The sequence below is a fragment of the Sceloporus occidentalis genome, unplaced genomic scaffold, assembly GCF_023333645.1.
Source record: "Sceloporus occidentalis isolate IW3139 unplaced genomic scaffold, rSceOcc1.0.p SCAF_4, whole genome shotgun sequence".
Taxonomy (NCBI): Eukaryota; Metazoa; Chordata; class Lepidosauria; order Squamata; family Phrynosomatidae; genus Sceloporus; species Sceloporus occidentalis.
The window spans coordinates 198,836,114-198,862,072 of record NW_028316984.1 but is presented as its reverse complement, the minus strand read 5'-3'; the positions used below and the strand labels follow the sequence as shown (position 1 = coordinate 198,862,072).

The 25,959-nt window shown below is 40.5% G+C and overlaps 1 protein-coding gene across 3 annotated transcripts; it reads left to right on the top strand.

Annotated features, from left to right (window-relative positions):
• Nucleotides 1-9,653: 9,653 nt before the first annotated feature.
• On the top strand, nt 9,654-25,905 carry CDKN3 (cyclin dependent kinase inhibitor 3). Of its 3 annotated transcripts, none has more exons than XM_089522879.1 (8): nt 9,654-9,784; nt 14,570-14,652; nt 15,382-15,434; nt 16,004-16,048; nt 17,222-17,444; nt 19,206-19,237; nt 20,126-20,229; nt 20,700-25,905. In XM_089522879.1, exons 1-8 carry the CDS (start codon nt 9,761-9,763, stop codon nt 20,784-20,786), a joined length of 651 nt encoding a protein of 216 aa, XP_089379005.1. In that variant the 5' UTR covers nt 9,654-9,760; the 3' UTR covers nt 20,787-25,905. The 3 variants fall into 3 exon arrangements, with proteins under 3 accessions (XP_089379005.1, XP_089379004.1, XP_089379006.1); XM_089522878.1 differs by lacking the exon at nt 9,654-9,784 and adding an exon at nt 11,172-11,774; XM_089522880.1 differs by lacking the exon at nt 9,654-9,784 and adding an exon at nt 11,693-14,315.
• Nucleotides 25,906-25,959: the final 54 nt, after the last annotated feature.

Here is a 25,959-nt window from a genome sequence, read left to right as displayed (position 1 = left end):
TTATCTTATTTTATTTTACTTTACAGCGCTCTTTTTTCCAGCTTCACCAAATGCACCTGGAAAACACAGGTAAGAAACCCAGGTCAAGTGACTTTAAAAGTTTGGAATGCATCAGGTAATGTATTTTATCTATGCAGTACGTCATTGACCCTGATTCTCAAGAAAGAGAGGTAGGTATTTTTTATCTTATTTTATTTTATTTTATTTTACAGCATACATTTTTCCAGCTTTGACCAAATGCACCTGGAAAACACAGGTAAGAAACCCAGGTCAAGCGATGTGAAACATTTGGAATGCATCAGGTAATGTATTTTATCTATGCAGTACATGATAGACCCTGATTCTCAAGAAAGAGAGGTAGGTATTTTTATTTTTATTTATTTTATTTTACAGCGCACTTTTTTGCAGCTTTGACCAAATGTACCTGGAAAGCACAGGTAAGAAACCAAGTCAAGGGACTTGAAACGTTAGAAATGCATCAGGTAATGTATTTTATCTATGCAGTTCTTGATAGACCCTGATTCTCAAGAAAGAGAGGTAGGTATTTTTATGTGATTTTATTTTGACATTGCATTTTATTCCAGCTTTGACCAAATGCACCTGGAAATTACAGGTAAGGAACCCAGGTCAAGTGACTTGAAAAGTTTCCTAAATGCTCATTGTTCTAAATGCTTAAAAGTACTGCATCATTTTTAGCTGAAACTGTAGCCAGGTCATTAATTCAATTTCTTCCCGAAAGGTTTTTCTCCATTTTACCTTCAGCTTATTTTTGCGTTATTCCACATTTGCAGGAATGTCGTGTGACAGACTTCACGCATTTGTGGGTGCTTTTCCCCCCAATTCATTAAATCTAGTTTAAATCCTGTTTCTGAACAGGATCTCGCTCGTGTGACAAGGTCCAATGGCTGCTACTTGTATTGAAACCTCCCAACTCTTGCAGATGATCAAGATTAAGCATTTCAGTAACTAAATTCTTTTGCAATTCCTTTTCTAGGCCAAATGCACCTGGAAAGAACAGGTAAGAAACCCAGATCAAGCGACGTGAAAAGTTTAGAATGAATCAGGTAATGTATTTTATCTTTGCAGTTCTTGATAGACGCTGATTCTCAAGAAAGAGAGGTGGGTATTTTTTATCTTATTTTATTTTACTTTACAGCGCTCTTTTTTCCAACTTTGACCAAATGCACCTGGAAAACACAGGTAAGGAACAAAGTCAAGGGACGTGAAAAGTTTGGAATTGATCAGGTAATGTATTTTATCTATGCACTTCTTGATAGACCCTGATTCTCAAGAAGGAGAGGTAGGTATTTTTATTTTAATTTATTTTATTTTACAGCGCTCCTTTTTCCAGCTTTGACCAAATGCACCTGGAAAACACAGGTAAGAAACCCAGGTCAAGTGACTTTAAAAGTTTGGAATTCATCAGGTAATGTATTTTATCTTTGCAGTACATGATAGACCCTGATTCTCAAGAAAGAGAGGTAGGTATTTTTTATCTTATTTTATTTTACTTTACAGCGCTCTTTTTTCCAACTTTGACCAAATGCACCTGGAAAACACAGGTAAGGAACAAAGTCAAGGGACGTGAAAAGTTTGGAATTGATCAGGTAATGTATTTTATCTATGCACTTCTTGATAGACCCTGATTCTCAAGAAGGAGAGGTAGGTATTTTTATTTTTATTTATTTTATTTTACAGCGCTCTTTTTTCCAGCTTTGACCAAATGCACCTGGAAAACACAGGTAAGGAACCCAGGTCAAGGGACTTTAAAAGTATGGAATGAATCAGGTAATGTGTTTTATCTTTGCAGTTCTTGATAGACCCTGATTCTCAAGAAAGAGAGGTAGGTATTTCTTATCTTATTTTATTTTATTTTACAGCGTACATTTTTACAGCTTTGTCCAAATGCTCCTGGAAAACACAGGTAAGGAACCCAGGTCAAGGGACGTGAAAAGTTTGGAATGTATCAGGTAATGTATTTTATCTTTGCAGTTCTTGATAGACCCTGATTCTCAAGAAAGAAAGGTAGGTATTTTTATGTGATTTTATTTTGACATTGCATTTTATTCCAGCTTTGACCAAATGCACCTGGAAATTACAGGTAAGGAACCCAGGTCAAGTGACTTGAAAAGTTTGCTAAATGCTCATTGTTCTAAATGCTTAAAAGTACTGCACCATTTTTAGCTGAAACTGTAGCCAGGTCATTAATTCTATTTCTTCCTGATAGGAAAAAGCTGCTGTTTTTCTCCGTTTTACCTTCAGCTTATTTTTGCGTTATTCCACATTTGCAGGAATGTCGTGTGACAGACTTCACGCATTTGTGGGTGCTTTTCCCCCCAATTCATTAAATCTAGTTTAAATCCCGTTTCTGAACAGGATCTCGCTCGTGTGACAAGGTCCAATGCCTGCTACTTGTCTTGAAACCTCCCAACTCTTGCAGATGATCAAGATTAAGCATTTCAGTAACCGAATTCTTTTGCAACTCCTTTTCTAGGCCAAATGCACCTGGAAAACACAGTAAGGAACCCAGATCAAGTGACGTGAAAAGTTTGGAATTCATCAGGTAATGTATTTTATCTTTGCAGTACATGATAGACCCTGATTCTCAAGAAAGAGAGGTAGGTATTTTTTATCTTATTTTATTTTATTTTACAGCGCACTTTTTTCCAGCTTTGACCAAATGCACCTGGAAAACACAGGTAAGAAACCCAGGTCAAGTGACTTTAAAAGTTTGGAATGCATCAGGTAATGTATTTTATCTATGCAGTACGTCATTGACCCTGATTCTCAAGAAAGAGAGGTAGGTATTTTTTATCTTATTTTATTTTATTTCATTTTACAGCATACATTTTTCCAGCTTTGACCAAATGCACCTGGAAAACACAGGTAAGAAACCCAGGTCAAGCGATGTGAAACATTTGGAATGCATCAGGTAATGTATTTTATCTATGCAGTACATGATAGACCCTGATTCTCAAGAAAGAGAGGTAGGTATTTTTATTTTTATTTATTTTATTTTACAGCGCACTTTTTTGCAGCTTTGACCAAATGTACCTGGAAAGCACAGGTAAGAAACCAAGTCAAGGGACTTGAAACGTTAGAAATGCATCAGGTAATGTATTTTATCTATGCAGTTCTTGATAGACCCTGATTCTCAAGAAAGAAAGGTAGGTATTTTTATGTGATTTTATTTTGACATTGCATTTTATTCCAGCTTTGACCAAATGCACCTGGAAATTACAGATAAGGAACCCAGATCAAGCGACGTGAAAAGTTTAGAATGAATCAGGTAATGTATTTTATCTTTGCAGTTCTTGATAGACCCTGATTCTCAAGAAAGAAAGGTAGGTATTTTTATGTGATTTTATTTTGACATTGCATTTTATTCCAGCTTTGACCAAATGCACCTGGAAATTACAGGTAAGAAACCCAGATCAAGCGACGTGAAAAGTTTAGAATGAATCAGGTAATGTATTTTATCTTTGCAGTTCTTGATAGACGCTGATTCTCAAGAAAGAGAGGTAGGTATTTTTATTTTTATTTATTTTATTTTACAGCGCACTTTTTTGCAGCTTTGACCAAATGTACCTGGAAAGCACAGGTAAGAAACCAAGTCAAGGGACTTGAAACGTTAGAAATGCATCAGGTAATGTATTTTATCTATGCAGTTCTTGATAGACCCTGATTCTCAAGAAAGAGAGGTAGGTATTTTTATGTGATTTTATTTTGACATTGCATTTTATTCCAGCTTTGACCAAATGTACCTGGAAATTACAGGTAAGAAACCCAGATCAAGCGACGTGAAAAGTTTAGAATGAATCAGGTAATGTATTTTATCTTTGCAGTTCTTGATAGACCCTGATTCTCAAGAAAGAAAGGTAGGTATTTTTATGTGATTTTATTTTGACATTGCATTTTATTCCAGCTTTGACCAAATGTACCTGGAAATTACAGGTAAGAAACCCAGATCAAGCGACGTGAAAAGTTTAGAATGAATCAGGTAATGTATTTTATCTTTGCAGTTCTTGATAGACCCTGATTCTCAAGAAAGAAAGGTAGGTATTTTTATGTGATTTTATTTTGACATTGCATTTTATTCCAGCTTTGACCAAATGCACCTGGAAATTACAGGTAAGAAACCCAGATCAAGCGACGTGAAAAGTTTAGAATGAATCAGGTAATGTATTTTATCTTTGCAGTTCTTGATAGACGCTGATTCTCAAGAAAGAGAGGTGGGTATTTTTATTTTTATTTATTTTATTTTACAGCGCTCTTTTTTCCAGCTTTGACCAAATGCACCTGGAAAACACAGGTAAGAAACCCAGGTCAAGTGACTTTAAAAGTTTGGAATTCATCAGGTAATGTATTTTATCTTTGCAGTACATGATTGATCCTGATTCTCAAGAAAGAGAGGTAGGTATTTTTTATCTTATTTTATTTTACTTTACAGCGCTCTTTTTTCCAGCTTTGACCAAATGCACCTGGAAAACACAGGTAAGAAACCCAGGTCAAGTGACGTGAAAAGTTTGGAATTCATCAGGTAATGTATTTTATCTTTGCAGTACATGATTGATCCTGATTCTCAAGAAAGAGAGGTAGGTATTTTTTATCTTATTTTATTTTACTTTACAGCGCTCTTTTTTCCAACTTTGACCAAATGCACCTGGAAAACACAGGTAAGGAACAAAGTCAAGGGACGTGAAAAGTTTGGAATTGATCAGGTAATGTATTTTATCTATGCACTTCTTGATAGACCCTGATTCTCAAGAAGGAGAGGTAGGTATTTTTATTTTTATTTATTTTATTTTACAGCGCTCTTTTTTCCAGCTTTGACCAAATGCACCTGGAAAACACAGGTAAGGAACCCAGGTCAAGGGACGTGAAAAGTTTGGAATGTATCAGGTAATGTATTTTATCTTTGCAGTTCTTGATAGACCCTGATTCTCAAGAAAGAAAGGTAGGTATTTTTATGTGATTTTATTTTGACATTGCATTTTATTCCAGCTTTGACCAAATGCACCTGGAAATTACAGGTAAGGAACCCAGGTCAAGTGACTTGAAAAGTTTGCTAAATGCTCATTGTTCTAAATGCTTAAAAGTACTGCACCATTTTTAGCTGAAACTGTAGCCAGGTCATTAATTCTATTTCTTCCTGATAGGAAAAAGCTGCTGTTTTTCTCCGTTTTACCTTCAGCTTATTTTTGCGTTATTCCACATTTGCAGGAATGTCGTGTGACAGACTTCACGCATTTGTGGGTGCTTTTCCCCCCAATTCATTAAATCTAGTTTAAATCCCGTTTCTGAACAGGATCTCGCTCGTGTGACAAGGTCCAATGCCTGCTACTTGTCTTGAAACCTCCCAACTCTTGCAGATGATCAAGATTAAGCATTTCAGTAACCGAATTCTTTTGCAACTCCTTTTCTAGGCCAGACTGCTGTCGCCACCCAAAACCTTTGAAGGCGAAGGCGAGAGCATCATTAGCTAGTGAACCGCTTGCGTATGGCTCTTTCTGACATGCCCAGGGTTGCACTGACCGCCACATTTGGGGTCGGGAAGGATTTTCCTCCAGGACAAATTGGCCAGAGATCCTGGAGGTTTTTCGCCTTCCTCTGGGCATCCAGCAGGAGTCACAGGTTTAGGGCCTTCGCGTTTATTCTTTAAAGAATAAATGAATAATTTTAACAAGAATTTTCTTAGTCATGGTCTCATTTCCTATGTTTTATTCATGAATTTGCAAAAGTTAAAGCAGACTCTTGGGATCCCTCTACTAAATAGATTTCCCCTTGCAGTTCTTTGCCTCCTTATTCCCATTCTAGAGAGCTGCCATTTTGCCCCCATTAACCCAAACTACCCTTTTCCAACCCGGGTTACACCAGAAGCCTTGGATGGTCATTCAATATGACCACTTCCTGGAGTGATGGGAGTTGTAGTCCAATTTACCTGAAGGTGCCCAGGTTGAGAAAGGCTGCCCCTTGATTTGCACTGAGGCTCTAAACTGTAACTAGAAATGTTGTCTTCCATTTGAGGCTCAGACATGCCACTGAAGCGCAGCAAAGCATTTGATAAAGTCTCCCATGATATTTTGATTAGCAAACTGATTAGATGTGGACTAGTGTTGTAAAATATTTTGTATGGCTGTAATTACTAAGACATAGCACTTGGCATGATGCAAATTCATCTCCCAGAATTCCTGACAGTTGGCCAAGCCAAAAAAACCTGGAGGCCCAAAGTTTGAAAACCATTGATCTAGAGCATCCCCTCTCCAGCCTCTTTTTGAAGCCCAGAAAAAGAAACCTCACTACCTCTCTAGGCAATTGGATCCATTGCTGAACTACTCTTACTGCCAAGAAGATTCTTTCAATGTTCAATCAAAATTTACTTATTTAGCTTCAAACCGCTAGGCCTTGGAGTAAACAGAGGCTGGATGGCCATCTGTCGGGGATGCTTTCATTGAGAGTTCCTGCATGGCAGAATGGGGTTGGATTGGCTGGCCCTTGCAGTCTCTTCCAACTCTATGATTCTGTGATTATATGATTCAGCGCTGGCCAAGGAGGTCAGACCAATGACCTATTTCAAGAGTGGGGGATAAAACCTTTGGGGCAGCAGAGAATAAATCTTCTCTCTCTCCTGTGACAGTTCTTGAGGCAGGGACGTAGCCGGGGGGGGGGTGTCTTGGGGTCCGGACCCCCCCTTCCATTAGAAAAATGAATGGTGTGTGCTGCTGCGCCACCGCACCCAAGCCCCATTATAATGGTGGCACTTAGCCTGAACCCCCCCTTCCTAAAATCCTAGCTACGTCCCTGCTTGAGGCATTGAAAGAGTGCAATTCTGTCACCCCTCAGTCTTCTCTTCACCAAGCTGAACAAGCCCAGTTCCTTCAGTCTCTCCTCATATGTTTTGTTCTCCATACCATACCTCTTTATCCTCCTCATTACACTCTTCTGAACTCATTCCAACTTGTCTCTGAGGTGCCCAGAACTGAATGCAGTAGTCCTGTGGGGTAACTTAAGTTTCCTAAGGCTTCAACCTTTGGTAAGGAAACAAAAATATTAAATATATAAAAAATGTCAAAGCCAAGGCTGTTAGGGTCTAGCTTTAAATTAGCAGACTAGCAGAAATGTGCCTCTGTCTAACTATACTTCCCTAAAAACATGCAGAGGTAGCCGTGTTGGCCATTTAGTAAATTCAAACAATAATCCACCAAGAGTTATACCTTTATGGGCCGACAATATACTTGTTGAAAGCTTTCGGAGCTCCATTGGCTTCTTCATCTTTTTCAGTGACTTGGATGACAGAATTGGGAACATACTTATCAAATTAGGAGGAATAGCTAATACTCCAGAGGACAGGATCAACATTCAAAATGACCTGAATAGACTAGAAAGCTGGGCCACAGCTAACAGAATGAAATTCAACACAGAGAAATGTAAGGTACTGCACTTAGGGCGGAAAAATGAAATGCACAGATATAGGATGGGGGACACCTGGCTGAATGAAACTATGTGTGAAAGGGATCTAGGAGTCCAAGTAGACCATAAGTTGAACATGAGTCAACAGTGCGATGCGGCAGCTAAAAAGGCCAATGCAATTTTAGGCTGCATCAATAAAAGTATAGTGTCTAGATCAAGAGAAGTAATAGTGCCACTGTATTCTGCTCTGGTCAGGCCCCACCTGGAATATTGTGTCCAGTTCTGGGCACCACAATTCAAAAAGGACATTGAGAAACTGAAACGTGTCCAAAGGAGGGAAACTAAAATGGTGAAGGGTCTGGAAACCTTGCCCTATGAGGAATGACTCAGGGAGCTGGGGATGTTTAGCCTGGAAAAGAGAAGGTTAAGAGGTAATATGATAGCCCTGTTTAAATATTTGAAAGGATGTCATATCGAGGAGGGAGCAAGCTTGTTTTCTGCTGCTCCAGAGAACAGGACCAGGAGCAATGGATGCAAGCTCCAGTAAAAGAGATTCTGCCTCAACGTTAGGAAGAACTTCCTGACAGTAAGGGCTGTTCGACAGTCGAACACACTCCTTCCTTGGAGTGTAGTGGAATCTCCTTCCTTGGAGGTCTTTAAGCAGAGGCTGGATGGCCATCTATTGGGGATGCTTTGATTGGATTTCCTGCATAGCTGGGGGTTGGACTGGATGGCCCTTGCGGTCTCTTCCAACTCTATGATTCTATGATTCATCAGGCAAAATGTTACGTACCAAACAGGAGAAAAATCCTTATTTTTCATATTTGCAGGCATCTTACTAACATCTATTATTTTTTTTCCATGTTTGGTATGTAACATCCTGCCTGATGAAGAAGCCAGTGGAGCTTCGAAAGCTTGCAACATGTATATTATAATGCGAAGTGGAAGGCTTTTATGGCCAGCATCCATAGTTTTTTGTGGGTTTTTGGGGCTATGTGGCTATGTTCTAGAAGGGTTTCTTCCTGATGTTTCGCCAGCATCTGTGGCTGGCATCTTCAGAGAAGAAACTCTTCTAGAACATGGCCACATAGCCCTAAAAACCCACCAAAAAATAAGTATATTATACCTCCCTAAGAACTGAGACTGACTCCAAAAACAACAAACACATAGCTTGCAGTTTTAAAAAGTTTATTAATGGCTTTATATATACATAAAGGCTATATCCTAAACTAGCCAGTTCAGAGGGGGGGGGGTGTCTTTATCTCATCCTCTTTCCAAAAGTTGAGAGCAGGAAGATGGAAACACAACAGCTCAGCTGAAAATATGCTGAGAGAATGTCAGTCCCAAAGCGGGAGTAACCTAAATCACAGGGTTAATTTGAATGAGAGAGGGGAGGTTGCATGCAGGAATTCCCTATCTATCCAAGGAGGGGGAAAGAGAAGGCAACGAAATCTTCCAATAACTCCAACTGAGGCCTAACCAGCACAGAATATAGTGGGCTGTTACAGCTGGCCCCACATTTAAGGCTTTGACTTTTGTGGATTTGATCATTCACAAATTTGATTAATATGTTCTCTCTAGTAATATCTAGGATTCTATGTCCTCCAGTGTAACTCTATGGTTACCTTTAACCAAAAGCCACACTGGAAGGCCTAGAGATTCCTAGAGAGAACACTTCTCTGGGCATTTTTAGGTCCTCCAGTGCAATTTCATGGTCAGCATCTGGCAGATCTTGACCACAGAGTAGCACTGGAAGACCTTGAGATTCCTAGAGAGTGTCCTCTCAGGATATATATATATGTGTGTGTGTGTGTGTGTGTGTGTGTATAGTGGAGTTTTTTTTTAATTTGTGTGTGTTCCACTTTTTCACAACTTGCAAGGAGCCTATGGCAACGCCATGAATTTCAGTTTTCTGAGGTATTCAGAGGTGGCTTTGCCAGTTCCTTTCTCTGAAAAATAGCCTCCAGCGCCTGGTATTCCTTGGCAGTCTCCCATCCAAGTACCAACCAGGGCTAAGTTTAAAGCTTAGTTTCCAAGATCAAATAGGGATTTGTGTGGTGTCTTACAATCAGAACAATTCCTCACAATTACTCCTAGCTAAATCGCCTCAGGCTATAATTAAACGTAATTTATAAGCATCTCCACTAGGGCGGGGAGCAAACGCGCGCCTTAAAGCTACCGTCCAATCAGCGTTCTCCTTTCAAGCCAAAGCGAGAAAAAGAGAAGGAGGCAAGAGTAGGGCTGCGTTCTCTCGCGCCACCTGATAGGTCAAGACGCAACCATCTCAAGCAGGTCCGCCCCGCCCCCTTGTTCGAAGCCGTTAACGACCGTTGCTCTGTTTTGAAAGGCGATGGCGCGAGCGCGCGCCTCTGAGGTGAGGCGGGGCGGGGCGGTATCCTAGCAACGCCGGAGACGGGCAGGGGGAGCAGCCAGTCATGTGCCCCCTTTCTGAGTTTTGGAGGGAAGCTTTTTCTGGGAGGCTCATTATTATTCCCTCAGTTCTGTCTGGAAGTTTCTTTCTTTCTATGGACTGCTGCTCCCAGTATCCCTCTGCTGCTGCAGACTGATACATTCAAAGAAATTTAGGTTCCCAAACCCACTGGAGAAATCATCCAGTTTGAGAGCGCTTTAACTGCCTTGGCTCAGTGCTAGGGAATCCTGAGAATTGTAGTTTTGTGAGACATTTAGCCTCTGACAAGAGAGCTCTGGTGTGGTCACAACAAACTACAATTCCCAGGATTCCCTAGCACTGAGCCCGGGCAGTTAAAGCAGTTTCAAACTAGACTATTTCTGCAGGGTTGTTTTGGACCATAGTTCCCCCCCCCACACACACAAAAAAAGTAGCCTTCCCCAAATATAGTAAACGTATCTTTATGCCATGCGTTTTTGGGACAGGTCGATAAATATAAAATATGTATTTCATCGAAGTGTATTGTAACCCACCTCAATCCATAGGGAGATGTGGGATATATATATACTATTATTAGGGTGCCTCTAAGCATGTGCAGAGTGCATTTCAGTATTCCATGAGCCCAACCACCCCACATATATCAATGAAAATGGGCACAAGTGCTGCTTTCTGCCACACTTCACCAATGTACAACTTGCCTATCTGGGCTTGTGAGGGGTTATTTATTTAATAATAATAATATGTTTACTATTTATGCTCCCATGCTCCTCTTCAACAGAAACTTCCAGAATGAGGAGATGGAATGGGGACAATGAAAACATTGTTAAATATACATTGGACCAGTACAAACCCATCTATAATTGTCAGGGAAGTAGCTAGCCTTTGCTAATTCGTGCCCTCCAACTGTCCCAATATTTGTTTTTGTTGTTGTTGTTATTTCTTACCTGCCTGTCCCCATGGAGAACAACAAGAGACAAACAAATACACATCAGTTTTAAAAAATCATCATTTTAAATTTAAAAAAAACAAGACACATAGGTATTATTATTATTATTAATAATAATAATAATAATTCTTACTTGCCTCTCCTAATGGATCAAGGCAGGGAACAACAACAGACCAACAAATACACAACCACCAGGAGCCCTGGTGGCGCAGTGGTCAAATGCCTATACTGCAGCCATTCACTCAAAACCACAAGGTTGCGAGTTCAAGACCAGCAAAAGGGCCCAAGCTCGACTCAGGCTTGCATGCTTCCGAGGAGGGAGCTAAAATGAGTACCCAGACTGTTGGGGGCAAATTAGCTTACTTTCTAATTAGCTTACTTGCTGTTCACCGCTATGATCTTTGGAATAGCGGTATATAAATAAAACAAATTATTAATTATTATTAGTTTAAAACATTGGTTTATAAGAACAAACCAACAAGACACATAGGTGTTGTTGTGGTTATTTCGCACCTGCCTCTCCCCATGGATAGAGGCAGGGAACAACAACAGACCAAAAAATACACAACGTCAGTTAAAACACACACTTCAGTTTAAAAGAACAAATAAGACACATAGGTATTATTATTGTTATTATTTCATACCTGGATGTGATTTCCTGGGGACAGTCCTGATGGATCTTCTGCCACCCCACTTTCTCATCAATAACTTTTAAAACCTCTCTGGGGTGCATCTACATTGTAGAAATAATGCAGTCTGACACCACTTTAACTGCCAGCACCACATCTCCAATGAGTTGGTTTTCTTCTTATTCGCTTTCTTCATTGTCCAGCTTTCCCATGCATACGTGGTGATGTGGAATACAATGGCTTGGACGATTCTGAGTTTATATCTTTAGGATCCTTTTATCCTTTTAGGATCTTGTCTAGTTCCTTCATGGTTGCCCTTCCCATTCCTTGTCTTCTTACTTTGGCCCACCAGAGATGCCAACTTACAGCACTGTCTGAGGTAAATCACTGCTACTAACAGCAGCAGAGCATGGAAGCACCAGTTCAGTTTAAGCGTTGGCAATGCACTGACCACTTGAATAAACTCACAGACACTTGTTGAAATCTTCCAAGTCCTTGGAGGTTCTTTATCAGTAGTTGCAATATATACAGATATCTACAAAGTGTCCTGACTCCCATCAACATTTGTCGTTGTTGTTGTTAGCTAGCCTCGAGTCGGTTCCTACTCATGGCAACCTTGTGGATGAGACATCTCCAAGAATCGCCATCTTCCATTGCCCTACCCAGATCCTGCAAGCCCTTTCCCATAACCCACCCACCCCCCGATTAGTCTATCCATCTGGTTTGTGGTCTTCCTCTCTTTCTCCTACCCTCTACCTTTCCTAGCATTATTGCTTTTTCTAGTGATTCATGCCTTCTCATTATGTGGCCAAAGTCTCAACTTGATCATCTTTGCTTCCACGGAGAGCCCTCGCCTGATCTGCCCAAGAACCCATTTGTTTGTCTTCTTGGCTGTCCATGGGATCCTAAGTACTCTTCTCTAGTACCACATTTCAAATGAGCTGATTTTCTTTCTGTCTGCTTCCTTCACTGTCCAGTTCTCGCATCCGTACATGGAAATTGGGAATACAACGCCCTGAGCAATTCTGACTGTGGTGCTCAGTTGTATGTCTTTTCTCTTCAGTATCTTTTCCACTTCTTTCATAGCTGCCCTTCCCATTGCTAGTCTTCTTCTTATTTCTTAACTGCAGTCTCCATTCTAGTTAATGTTTGATGAACATAAGCTGTCTGTATTAATTCAGCAACAATCCACAACAACTCACCAACTCCAACCCACTAACAACAACCCGCAGGTGGCTAGACTCTCCATGCACTTATATACAGAGTTGGAAAAGAGTCATCACTTGGTGCTACTCAGCAGGATGCAATCTATGTAGAAGTCTTTTGCATCATGCCAAGCGCTCTCTGGCTCAGCAATTGCAGCCACTCAAAATATTTTACAAGCAGTTTAAAGGAACATTGTCCCAACATGTTTGATCCTAGATACGGGAACTCCTTTACTATTTCGCTTTCCTCATTGTCTATGTTGAACTTATATATTCCTTCTGTGGTCATTATTTTCATTTTATTTATACTCAGCATTAAGTCTGCCTTTGCACTTTCATCTTTGACCTTCCTTAATCATTGTTCCAAGTCTGTGATGCATTATTACACCAGTATTATTGTGTAATCTGCATACCTTAGGCTGTTGATGTTCCTTCCTCCTATCATCACTCCTCCTTCTGAGTCTTGCTCTGCTCTTCATACGATATTTTCTGCAAACAAGTTGAACAAATAGGGTGATAAAATGAAGCCTTGCCTGACCCCTTCTTCAGTTGGGAACCAGTCTGTTTCTCTCTCTCTGTTCTGACAGCAGCCTCTTGATCTGAGTAGATTTCTTATTAGGACTATCAAAGGTAGTGGCACGCCCATGTCTTTTTGAGAGTGTTCCATAGCTTTTCATGGTCTACCAAGCATCGGGAACTTACGGCCCTCCAGAGTTTGAGAAACTACTATTCTCATCATTCCCTCATGAGCCTGGCTAAAACTTCATTCAGCTTGGCTGGTGGTGAGGCATGATGTGAATAGTAACTAAAGGTAGTCCCTTGACATGAATGTCTAGTCGTAATTGACTGTAAGGGGTATGTGCTCATCTCCGTTACTAAGCCCAAGAGCCAGCGTTGTTTGAAAGATGACTCTGTGGTCACGTGGCCAGTATGACTATATCAAACGCTGTTACCTTCCCACCCAAGTGGTACCTATCTATCTATCATATATGAGTATAAGTCAACTCCAGGTATAAATCGAGGGCAAGTTTGGGGGCCAAAATTAAGGATTTTGGTGTGACCCATGGATAAGTCAACGGTAAAACATAGGGGCATGTGACAAAGGACCTAAAGGATAAAGCAGTGCCAAAGAACTTACAAAATTCCAGCAAGCATATCTGTTTGTGCTGCTCACCCTAAAGGCTGGATGGAGTAGAAGGCATCAGTACTTTCAGGGCAGATTACATTCTTGACTTTTACCAGGGAATGGTTCCTTTCTTCATAAGAGCTAAAGTACAGTACTTACATTGACCCATGGATAAGCTGAACCGTGTTTTTGGAGGATTGATTTTTTGACTAAAATTTCTAGATTTATACTTGACTATATACAGTACTTGCATTTGCATGCTTTCAAACAACTAGGTTGGTACAAGCTGGAACTAGTGATGGAAGCTCACTCCATCATGTGACACTTGGACCTTGAACTGCCAACCTTCTGACCTTATGATTGTCAGAATTCGCTTCTCAATCACTAATCCACTGTGTCCCCGAGAATAGTAGGTCTTTACAGCCATAGCAAGGCCTCCTTCTCCCTGAGCTCTGCGATGAGCTGAGGGGCCTGGCCGGCCGGCTAGGTCCCAAAAAAGGAGGCCGCCATGGCAAGGCCTCCTCCGCCACAGCAACTAGCATGAGCTTTCCTTGACTAAAGTCCACTTCCTGAGATGCATCTCTCACAGGTACAATCTCGATATCTTTGAATTCTATTGTTGTGTGCCTTTTTTAAAATAAGAAATGTTTTTGGCTTGTAGTTGATTGTGTCCTCCATTTTTCTTGAATGTCCTACATTTCCGGGCAAATTTGTCCTACATTTTATCCTACATTTCCCCGGTTTGTCCCAGTTTGGCGTTAGCAAATTATGGAAACCCTAAGCGGTATAGAAATGTAAATGCTATTGCTATTGTTAAATAACAGCTTGGTATCTTTCCTTAAGGCATGTGCAGTGCCGACAAATGAGTTTGAGTCATCAGATGAAGAACCCTTAGAAGAAGAGCAGACACCTTTTCAAGTATCCTGGTAAGCTGCAAACAGAAATTTGAATGTTAATAGAAAACAGAGTTGCCAGAGTGAAAACCTGGAGAGGCCTCCTGTGCCCTTTAATGGTTGTTTTAGAAGAGACTTAAAGGCATACAACATTTGTGTCATGGGTGCATCACAGTGTGCAATGGTGTACTGATGACGCTCTCCCCGCGCACGAACCCGCTCCAGCCCCTTTGTGTCCCTAGGTAGTCACTGACACTGATGGTAAAAGGCATTCCATGCAACAAAAGCCTTTTCACCTTACAGATAATGCTGACTCCAGGAGAACCGCTTCAGGTTCCAAACCTACTTTCTCCCAGGGCAATGTAGAGCCATGGCAAATCCCTCTTGTTGGAATTCAGATTTATTGGCCCTTATCCAGTGTCCAGTCACCTTCAGCTGGATTGAAAGGAATCTATTATCTGCATAAATCAAAACGCACAGCAAAAATAATCCAGTTTGAGACCACTTTAACTGTCCTGGCTCAGTGCTAGGGAATCCTGGGAGTTGTAGTTTATGTGGCACCAGAGCGCTCTGATGGAGAAGGCTAAATGTCTCACAAAACTACAGTTCCCAGAATTCCCTAGCATTGAACCAGGGCAGTTAAAGCGGTCTCAAACTGGATTATTTTAGCAGTGTTTTGGACTATAGTGAGGTTTCCTTTTAAATGCTATTTAAATGCAGTTGTGAAAGTTTCCTTCTATTTTCAAATTCTTTCTTTTTTAGGCTTGCCCTCTCACCAGTTTATTCCCAGTTTCTAGGAATATGTGCATTACCAGGTATGTGGTAATGGCTAAATGTTTATCAATTTATTTTAATGGCATGTAAATCTTAATTTCAAAAAAATGTGCACTGGATGTCACTTGTGCCTTTCTCAGCGGCTGCTCCCAGACTTTGGAACTCCCTGCCTCTTCTGGCCTTATCCTTGCTCTCTCCTTCTGCCAGCAGGCTAAAGAATTTTTATGCCATTAGTCCTGTCACCAGTCCCAGCTTCTGCCAACCTAGCAGTTCAAAAGCATGCAAATGCAAGTAGATAAATAGGTACCATTTCTCAATGGGAAGGTAACAGCATTTGGTGCAGTCATACTGGCCACATGACCACCAGAGCAGTCCTTGGATAACACTGGCTCTTCGGCTTAGAAACAGAGAGGAGCACTGCCCCCTACAGTCAGTTACGACTAGACATTCATGTCAAGGGACTACCTTTACCTTTTTAACTAAGCCTATCTGTTGGTAGTAAATTGACATGGATGTCTTAAATTTGTTTTTTTTTAAAATACTTGTTTCAATGTTTTTACCAGTATACCTATTTATTTCTCTGTCATTCATTTACCCTGCATCATTTTAGGTTGCCGGTTCAAAAGTATAAGAAGAAGCCTTCAAAAGGACATAGGTAAGTGTATGTCAACCAAAAGGGGAGTTTCTACCATCCTTTGTTGTTGCTGTTATTGTTAGCAGCCCTCGAGTCAACCCCAACTCATGGCGACCCTGTGAAAGAGATCCTGTGTCCCAGATCCTGTCCTTAAATGTCTGGCAGAGTTTGACTTCCAACAAATATCAGGATGGTTGACATCCCCCCCCCCCCCTTTATTACTATATCTCTCCTTTCTGTATGTGTGATCATCATCCAAGTCCTTAGAATGAGCTGTATTAGATCCCCACAATGACATCACTGTTGTTTCTCTCCCCCTTAATGTTTAATGCTTAGTGTCTGAGGACACTTGGAGAAAGGTCTCAAAAGCAAAAGGCAGGGTGTATCCACTCTACACAGTTATAGAAGTTTGATACCAGTTTCATTACCATGGCTCCCTCCTATGGAATTCTGGAAATGGTAGTTTGGGGAGGTACATAAAATTCTCTGCTGGCGAGCTCTAGTCCACTCCCTTGAACTGCCACACCACAATTTGAGAACTCTTAAGTATATCAGCAAGTCATAAATCCAAGAAGCTATAAACCCGGGATTTCATGGGATGGACTTGCAGCAATTAGTGTCAAATTGCTATAATTATGCAGCATTGATAAACCATTAGTGCATGGGCAAGTTCCCATAGGCATCTTAGTTAACTGTGTGAGTTTAAATATAATGATCAAGTGAGCAATTAAATATCCACAAATATATGCAGTGGAAACATGCTTCAAAGAAAAAGGTAGATGGTTCATATGATGTTCCCCTGTTTTGCAGCAAACAGTATCTCACCAGAGACCCCTTCCCTTCTGTCTTATTCATCTGTCTCATTTGTCACCTGTAGTTTTCTGCAGGTTCTTGTTTTGCAAATAATGTAAGCACCGTAAGAATTTTCTATTTCATTGATCTGCACATTTTGGTCATCAAAATTCTTTTTAATGTGAAACCTTTTCTTATTTCCTAATGTCAGACACCAATATTTTCGATGCCAAAAGATCAAATTGTAGGACAGAGTCCTGCAGTTTCTGAAATTAAGGTCAGCTCTAAACCTAACATTCTTAAATTTTCTGATAGAGAGATCAACCTGAAACGTTTTCCAAAATAGAATTCGTACGGCTTGAATAACTTATTAGCATTTTAACAAGCAAAATATTTTTGCAGAGGAATTGAAGAGCTATGGAGTACAGGATATATTTGTACTCTGTACCAGAGGAGAACTTTCCAGGTACCGAGTCCCGCACCTCCTAGAGGCATATCAAAACCAGGGGATCATTGTGCACCATCACCCCATTCCTGACGGAGAGACCCCAGATATTGCCCAGTGCTGTGTGATTCTAAACGAACTTAGGAGCTGCCTTGAATGTAATCGGAAGACCTTAATACAGTGAGTTCTAGTCCACTCTTCTTGTTCTCTTCCTCCATACATGTATATGCTGCAATCCCCAACTTCTCTGCTAAACAACAGTTGTAAAATTTCTCTGCTGTTAGCTGTTGTCACCTTTGCTTTATTATCCACCGTAACTGGAAAACAGTAAACAAAATGGAAACATGGTTCATGACCTTTGGCCCTCCAAATATTTTTGAACTTCAACTCTCAGAATCCTTGACCATGGGTCAGACAGACTGAGGCTTCTGGGAGTTAAAATGCAAAGCTTTTGGTAGGATCAAAGTTGAGAACCAATATCAAGCAGATCCCACAACCAGGTAGTAGCATCACAAGGGGGGGGGGGGTGCAGACTGCACCAGGTGGTATCCTAAGGGGGGATTGTAGCACTGCATTAGGGCAGAAACAGACTGTGGCATTCACCTGTGTCCCTTTAAAGTCTGGAAGAGATGGGGTGAGACTCAGTGGGAGGAGAAAGGAGAGTTCCCAGTTTTTTTAAGTTAAAAATATTTTTTAAACATTTTCTTTTAATAGTTTAAAATTTTCTTTAATTTTTTTAACCAAATTTTCACTTTAACCACATGAACCATGCATATGTCAATACATTTAAGCTGTTCATTGATATTGTAATTTAAAGGAATAATTTAAATTTTGCTAGTTGTTTATGTCACAACTGTTGCTAATACATTCAACAATATATTGGAATTACAATTTATGGGTAAGATTAGTACAAAAATACCCACTGGTGGTGCAGTGGTTAAATGCTTGTACTGCAGCCACTCACTCACAAACCACAAGGTTGCGAGTTCAATACCAACCAAAGGCTCCAGGGTTGACTCAGCCTGGCATCCTTCCATAGGTTGCTAAAATGAGTACCCAGCTTGTTGGGGCAAATTAGCTTACACTTTGTAAACCGCTTAGTACGTCGGTAAGAGGCATAGAAATGTACTTGCTATTGCTATATGGTTTGGTATGGAAGGAGGTCAGTTGGGGGGGGGGGGGGACACCATGAGTTATTGCACCAGGTGACATATACCCTAGTGATGCCACTGGTTCAGCCCGGTACTTTTTAAACAGGAGGAGAAAGTCAGTGGGACTGCAAAATCAGAACAAGAAAGATGTCTTACAACTTTCAATTTTAGACTGTTGCTATATATTTTAAAAATCCTACTACTCCATCTAAGGAGCTGAAGAGCAGCATTTAAGAGAAGGCCAGCAGTTTCCCTGACAATACTGGAAAGATCCAGACAAAGTAACCTGAGGGAGACACTGTTCAGGAATATGTGATAACTAATCCTCATTAATGAAAAAACTACCCATGACAAGCCTCATATAAAAGATGTTTTAGAAGTGAGAGGCTTGAGAAATGATGGCTGTGATCCTACAGTTTTATGTCCTCACCCTGGCAGCTGCTGCCGCCACTTACTAGTGGGGAGGAGAAGGATGGGGAATGCTATTCAGATGATGAAGATGTGGCTGGTCTCACCTTGGAAGGGAGGACACTTGAGGATCCTCTCAAAGGTTGAATGTAACTACTTTTCCTTCCCTTGGAACCCAGACCAACCACATTTTCACAATCTGAATTTCCTTCTCCACACCCCCTTAACCACTGCAAAGCAGCCCCTCACAGGGCTTGAGAGCAGTGGAGGGTGGTGAAATTTTAGATAGGGAATAAAGACTCTAACATTGCAGTTACTATTATTGCAAAATACTTGGTTCAGATTTTAAAAAATAAATATCCAATGCTTTTTCTTCTTTCAGCTGTTACGGTGGACTTGGACGATCCTGTCTGAGTAAGCAAAGTCTTTTTTTTAAAAATGAATACACACTGAGCATTGTTTTTAATTTAACATCAGTTGTAATAGTCTCCTGCCTAAATTGGTCTGTCCATGAATCTTGTGTGATACAAAAAGTTTCTTCTAGCAGTAAATAACATGCTCGTTTTCGTTAGTGGGTTAGAGGAGTTCCTTATGCCTTGTGCTTCCTCTCAGATAGATACTAAAGAACAGGTTTCTTTGCAGCAAACTTCATTGAAAAAAATAGAAGAAGATAATTCATTGGTTTCTGTAATTAGTAAGAAACAATTTTTGAATAAGCTGGCTATGAGAAGCGAAGATGGGCATGTGCATTTCAGAAGCAGGACTCACACAGTAACTCCACCATGCTTGACAGAATGGGCTAGCAGAGGGAAATACTTGGTTTTAAAACTGAGTTCTTCCAACACAACAAAAGAATATGGTGGCACACTGAAAGACTTACATATGCATTGTGGGAGAAAGCCTTCTGAATTAAAGCCCACTTGATCATGATGTATGTAGAGACATCTTGTAGCAACATATTTGAATTGATCATGATGTGTTAACCACAGCTGGTAATTATATGTACCAAAGGGAGAAAAAAGTCTTGATGGCTGCTTCTAGACTCTCTGGCTGTAGGGCAAGCCTTTCTTAAGCCTCAATAATCTGCAGTTAGGTTTCTCAGAAAGTGTTCTTAGAAGGGAGTGAGGAAACATGGTTTGAGGGGATACAGTGTAATCTGAGACGTATCTACTCAGAAGCAAGCTCTGTTAAGTTTAATTGGACTGGGAAAGTGTGCGCTATCATCTTGATGTCTTGATTCACATTCCTCTGGCTTTCGAACAGGTTCTGCCAGCACACTAAAAAAATGTCATTTTTTTACAGTTGCAGCTTGTCTCCTGCTTCAGATATCTGACACAGTTGCCCCACAGCAAGCCATAGACAGTCTGAGAGACTTGAGAGGTTCAGGTGCAATACAAACTATAAAGGTAAGGGTACAGCTGATATGGGATTGCTGGGGAGTGATTAAAAAGGCTAGCAGATGTTTTGCTCCACAAAAAGTGTGTCTCCTATTTTTCTAAGAGTTAAGTTGAATATCATTTTGGTGGCAGGATCCAAAATTCACTATTTTTGGAACCACAAGGTCACACCCAAATCCTCCACTGCTATCCCGATACCTCTGTTAATACTATATATTTTATTCTTTTCTATGAGTCTTGTTTTCATCTCCTCTTAACCTCTCCTGCTGCTGTTAGCTGTAGCTGCTGATTCTACCTCCCTGACTCTCCTCTTCAAATTCTTCTGAAGTGTGTTATTTCTTTTACAGTTAGTCTCAAAGGTGCTACAAGAGCCGTTTGCAGTGTTTTTCTACTCACTTCAACATGTGTTGTTGCAGAATAGGTTTGATCACCCAGAAAGTGTTTGTTCAACTTAAATCACCTTCTGCTTTTTCTCACAGCAATACAACTACCTCCATGATTTTCCAGAGACCTTGGCAGCCCATGCATTGACAGAAGGCACAACACCAAGATCAGTATCCCGATAATGCCAAAACAGTGGAATTGGGCTACCTGTTATACATACATTGCATAGTGCTCCCTTTGTGAACACAGCAGAAACTGAACATGCTTCCATGCCTCATGGGAATTTAGTTACCTGTCCATAACTCTTGGCAGTTTATTAGGAAAAACAATAAATGCAAACAGAAGGGGGATATGCATAAAGGTAAAGCTGTAGATTGGATTCATAAACTACAGAGAGTAGTAGAATATATATTAAACATCATTTATTTTAATTTTTAAACTTTTTAAACTTTCTTTCTTTCCATACCCTATATTTCCTGGTGAGCTGGGAGGTGTATGTTTGCTGTTGTCAAATTTTTTTGAGATTGACAGGAAACCCTGACTGAATCAGACAGCTTTATGTGGTGAATTTTCAGCTTTTTTTCTTGGATTGTGTTCTACTGGCAACATCTGATGTTCCAGGTGACATGTTTGACCTGGGCTTCCTTTCCAAGTATTTCAACAGTCATTGTAAGAGAGTATCCTGTAAGGTTCTCCATTACCATGGCTTGATGTGCATCTACTAACAAGTAGATCTATTTGTAGAAAAGTGTTCTTGCTTGCTACCTGATAAAGTGAACTGAAGCAATTACTTGTACATAAACAGACCTGCAAACAAGCATACAGTTTGAACCTACACTTTGGGACACCATCTTCTTGTGTGCCTTTTTAGACTTAGACCCCGAGGCGAACCTATCATGGGAGTTTCCTGGAAAGACTTCTTGAGGAGGGTTTTGCCTTCCTCTCAGGCTGAGAGTGTGACTTGCCCAAGAAATGTTAATTTCCATTGCCAAGCAGGGATTCAAACTCTGGTCTCCCAGAGTCCTAGTCCAGCGCTCAAACCACTACACCAAGGTTTCTCAAAAATTTTCCCCCGTAATCCCCTTTTCATCTGCATGCAGACAGCACTCCCACACACATACACACATATAGTACAGTATATGAACCAAAATATTTTGTGTAGCATGCATATTTTCGTTTGCCTCACAGACAGCACCCTATTGATGGCAGCTCTCTCACACACAGGCCCCATGTCCCATGCACCCTCCACCTTAACTTTTGGGCTCTCATGGTCTCTGCCTCTTCTTTTCACTTCCCTCTCCCCTAGTCAAGAAACCATCTTGTAGTGGCAAAGGCCATGCACCTGCTACACCAAGGACAAACCGTATGGAGAAGCTGAGCAGGATATTCATAAAAAGGGAAAGCTGGGTTTTGCTATGTCTAAAATTGGGGGAAGGGTAATAGGGGAAGACATTTAAGCATTGCTTTTGCAGGGATGGTGCATGCACACATAGACTTGCCCCCTTTTCACATTTGCTGCACCACCACCACCACTTGAGAACCATTGCAATACCTCAGTCTGCTTCTTGGGACACATACTAACAATTTTACTGAATGGCAAGCTGAAGCACCCCCCCCCCCCCAAACAGATCTGCTCTGGGGCTGCTGTTCTGTATGCTGCTTGAAAAGGCATTATGAACTGCTTGCTTGCCAATGATTCTGTTGTAGAAGTAATTTTGTGAAACAGCAGCAACCAGTGTAATTCTTGTGTGTTTTGTGTCAAGTGCAAGGGGGGGGATGCATCAGGGGAAGGTATCAGAACAAGGAATATTTTGCACTTCTTTATTACTAGCAGAGGCAGGACACTGGAGGGGTGTGTCTCAATTTTTGCAGACACATTTGAATGCATGATCCATTACATTGAATCTCACTCCAATTCCACCCCCTTCAGGAATAGCTTTTGCTATTTATATATATAAATAGAAGACCTAGAGAAGGACTGCTATCCTAGTACATATGTCCACAGCCTATGGACTGCCCAGTAAGTGCACCCAGGAGATTTTGCATTCATTTGTATTCAATTTAGTACCCTCTTTCATGGTTCAGGCATTACAGTAAATACATTTTAAAAAATAACCCTACTTGACTTTTCTGCTGTTATTACTTAACAAGAAAAAACCTGAAAGCTTTATGTAAACTGGACCTATCTAATCAGTTGTTACCTCCTGTTCTGTTTGAATTTTCCTGCACTGAAATAGCAAGGATAATACAATTGAGGGGTTATTCAGATGGTGAAAATAATCCAGGATGAATCTGGATTGAATCTTCATTGTTCACATGCATCCTGAATGCACCAGATTAAGTTTGGGGGATACCAAAAACCCATTGATAATTGAGAATAGTTTTTCCCCCATGTTTTAAAAAAAGATTCACACCATCAGCAGCGTGAATAACCAATTTAAATAGACCCGGGATAAAACGCTGCATCCCTTGAAGGTGTTTCAAATACATTCGCATCACTGGCTCCATCCTTATTTGAGTGCTGGCACATAAGCAACCGAACTTGCAGAGATGCACATCAGTGCAGTTCCATAATGTGAATAACAAAACCAGAATGCATAGGTGAGATTATCTCCATAGTGGCACTAAATAAAACCATGTCTGAATGATGCTTTATGGCTGTCACCCTTTTTGATGTGACCAATGAATCAAAGGATTAGAATGAAATGAACTGACTTTTTTTCTTTCTACATAACCTTTAAGTTGCTTCTAATGTCTTGATGTTAGTTTAGCCTGAAAGATGTCAAGCATTACACAATCTTAGAGGACACTTCTGTTCCATAAATTTGTTGTGTCAGAAAGCTGTGGTTGTGACATCTTAACTTATGTACATTCCACCGGAATGTTAGGAAATTACTTCTTGACAGTAAAGGCTAACAGCTGCTCTGCCGCCCGGTGCACTCTCCTCCTTCCAGAGGTCTTGAAGCTGAGGCTGGATAGCCATTTCCAAGGAGTTCTTTAGTTGTATCTTGCTGCATGATGGGTTTGGAACCCACAGCCCTCATGGTTCCTCTCCTAATTCTGACTCAGTACATGAGGAGAGTGGTCTCTGCCTGCACTGAGACCCCTCTGGACTACCTTAACCAACAACAGAACATCTGAGTCAAAATGTACACCTGTGACTCTTATAATCACTTTTCTCAGGATTTTTAACCTCACTGCCTGACAAAGAAGCCAGTGAAGCTTTAAAAGTTTGCATGATGTATTTTGTGCTTTTGGCTTAGCCGAATAATGGTATCACTGTTTTGTGGGTTTTGGATTTTGTGGTATTTTGCTGCATGGCCAATACGGCTACCCCCAAATAGGTTTCCAGAAATGGCATTACCTTTGTTGTCATTGTTATGTGCCTTGAGCTTGTTCCCAGTGTATTGTGACCCTTTCATGGAGTTTTCCTAACAAGATCTGTTCAAAGGACACTGCTTGCGTCTGAAGCTGAGAGACTATGATTTGCCCAAGGTCATCCAGTAGGGATTTGAACCCTGGTCTCCCAAAGTCCTAGACTGGCACTCAAAGCACTACTACACTACACTGGCTCAGATTACTTTTATTAGGACAAATTATTGTAGGTCTTGTTCTTATTTATGGATGAACCCAACAACTTGTTATATTCCCAGACTGCTGTTCATCTATTATTTTAAATTCCATAACCTCCTTGGTCAAGGTATTTCAATATACATCACTTCTTACAGTTTGCTTGTTAAGCATCATTTTGCTACAGCTTAAACCAGTGATGTCCAAACCCTGGCCCTCCAGGTGTTTTGGACTTCAGCTCCCAGAATCCCAGACCATTAGCCAAGATGGCTGAGGCTTCTGGGAGCTGAAGTCCAAAACACCTGGAGGGCCAGAGTTTGGACATCACTGACTTAAAATCACTGCTGTTTTCCATTTGTTAATATGTCACACTAATTTCAGTAGAACAGTATATTCACTTAGCAGCAGGTTACAGATCTTTTCTCATACTTCTCTAGCTCCTTTGTAACAGTGACTTTACACATCGTATTTGTATCCACAAAGCATGAAGGATTCTATATTCCCTCCTGTCAACTCATTTTAGACCTATTGTTGTTTTGTGCCTTAAAGTCATTTCTGACTTATGGCAACTTATAACAAACCTCTCATTGGCACTGCCTTCCCCTGAGGCTGAGAGAGTGTGACTTGCCCAAGGTCAACCAGTAAGTTTCATGACCAAGCCCAGATTCGAATCTTGGTCTCCCAGATTCATAGTCCAACCCTCAAACCATGACACCACACTGGCTTCTACGATACTGTTAAAGATGTAATATATAAGAAAAAAGCAAGGATGCAAACTATCCTTTGAATAAAAGCAAACATGTTTTAAAAGAGGCAAAAGTGAAGGTAGTTTTACAGCAACATCTAATTGCCCTTTAAATAATTAGAGGAAGCTCTGGGGGTGGGGTGGCTTAGTAGATATATCACCTCCATAGAGAAATACTGCAGATGCTTTATAAAAAATATGGATACATATCATTAGAAAAATGGTGATTTTGTAACTTTGCAGTAGCTACTTTCACTTACACTGGCAACAGTATCTGATAGACATCAATATGTCACATACTAACCTATAGAAAACTGATGTGTTTGAAGATAACAACTGTATCCCTAGAAGTCTACATGACTGTCAAAAGAGAATGCACTCATCTGGATGGGATACCTCCATTTTCATTCCTATTTCACCCAGCTTTATTAAATATGAAAATTTAATATTTCTGTTATTTCAAAAGATTTCTGTTATTTCAAAATATTTATGGCTGACTTCATAGGGCCCATGGTAAGCATAAAGCCAAATGTTTAGTTATAAGCAGCTACCTTGTACTCCAGACGTCCTTTGTCCCAAAGAGCATTAATGGCAGCAGTTGTTACTGCAGCATAGAGGACTTCTGCTACAGTTAACTATAAGATTTTCAACAGCTGGTGCACTAAATTCAGTCTGCTGTGATCTACTTTATCTCTCCCAAGACCTTCCATAATGCAAAGTGAGTTAAATATACAAAACAAAAGTGAATACTAAGAATCTCTTGCAAAGTGTAATCTGTTGCAAAGTCTACACTCTTGTGAAAAACTGTTTTCAAGGATCAGAAAAAAGCACACCTTTGTAAGAATTTCACTATCTTCTACCTTGTGCAACTAGTTCAGATGTTTAGTACAAGTTATTTGAAGCTGCCACTGATTTTTTAAAAGCGGAAGAGTATTGGCTAATAGCAAGTTGCTAAAACCACACTTTTTACAGTTTCACAGTATTTTGAAAAAAACCTAAGCAGGTAAACTAGTATCTGTCTTTGACATTTTTATTGTATT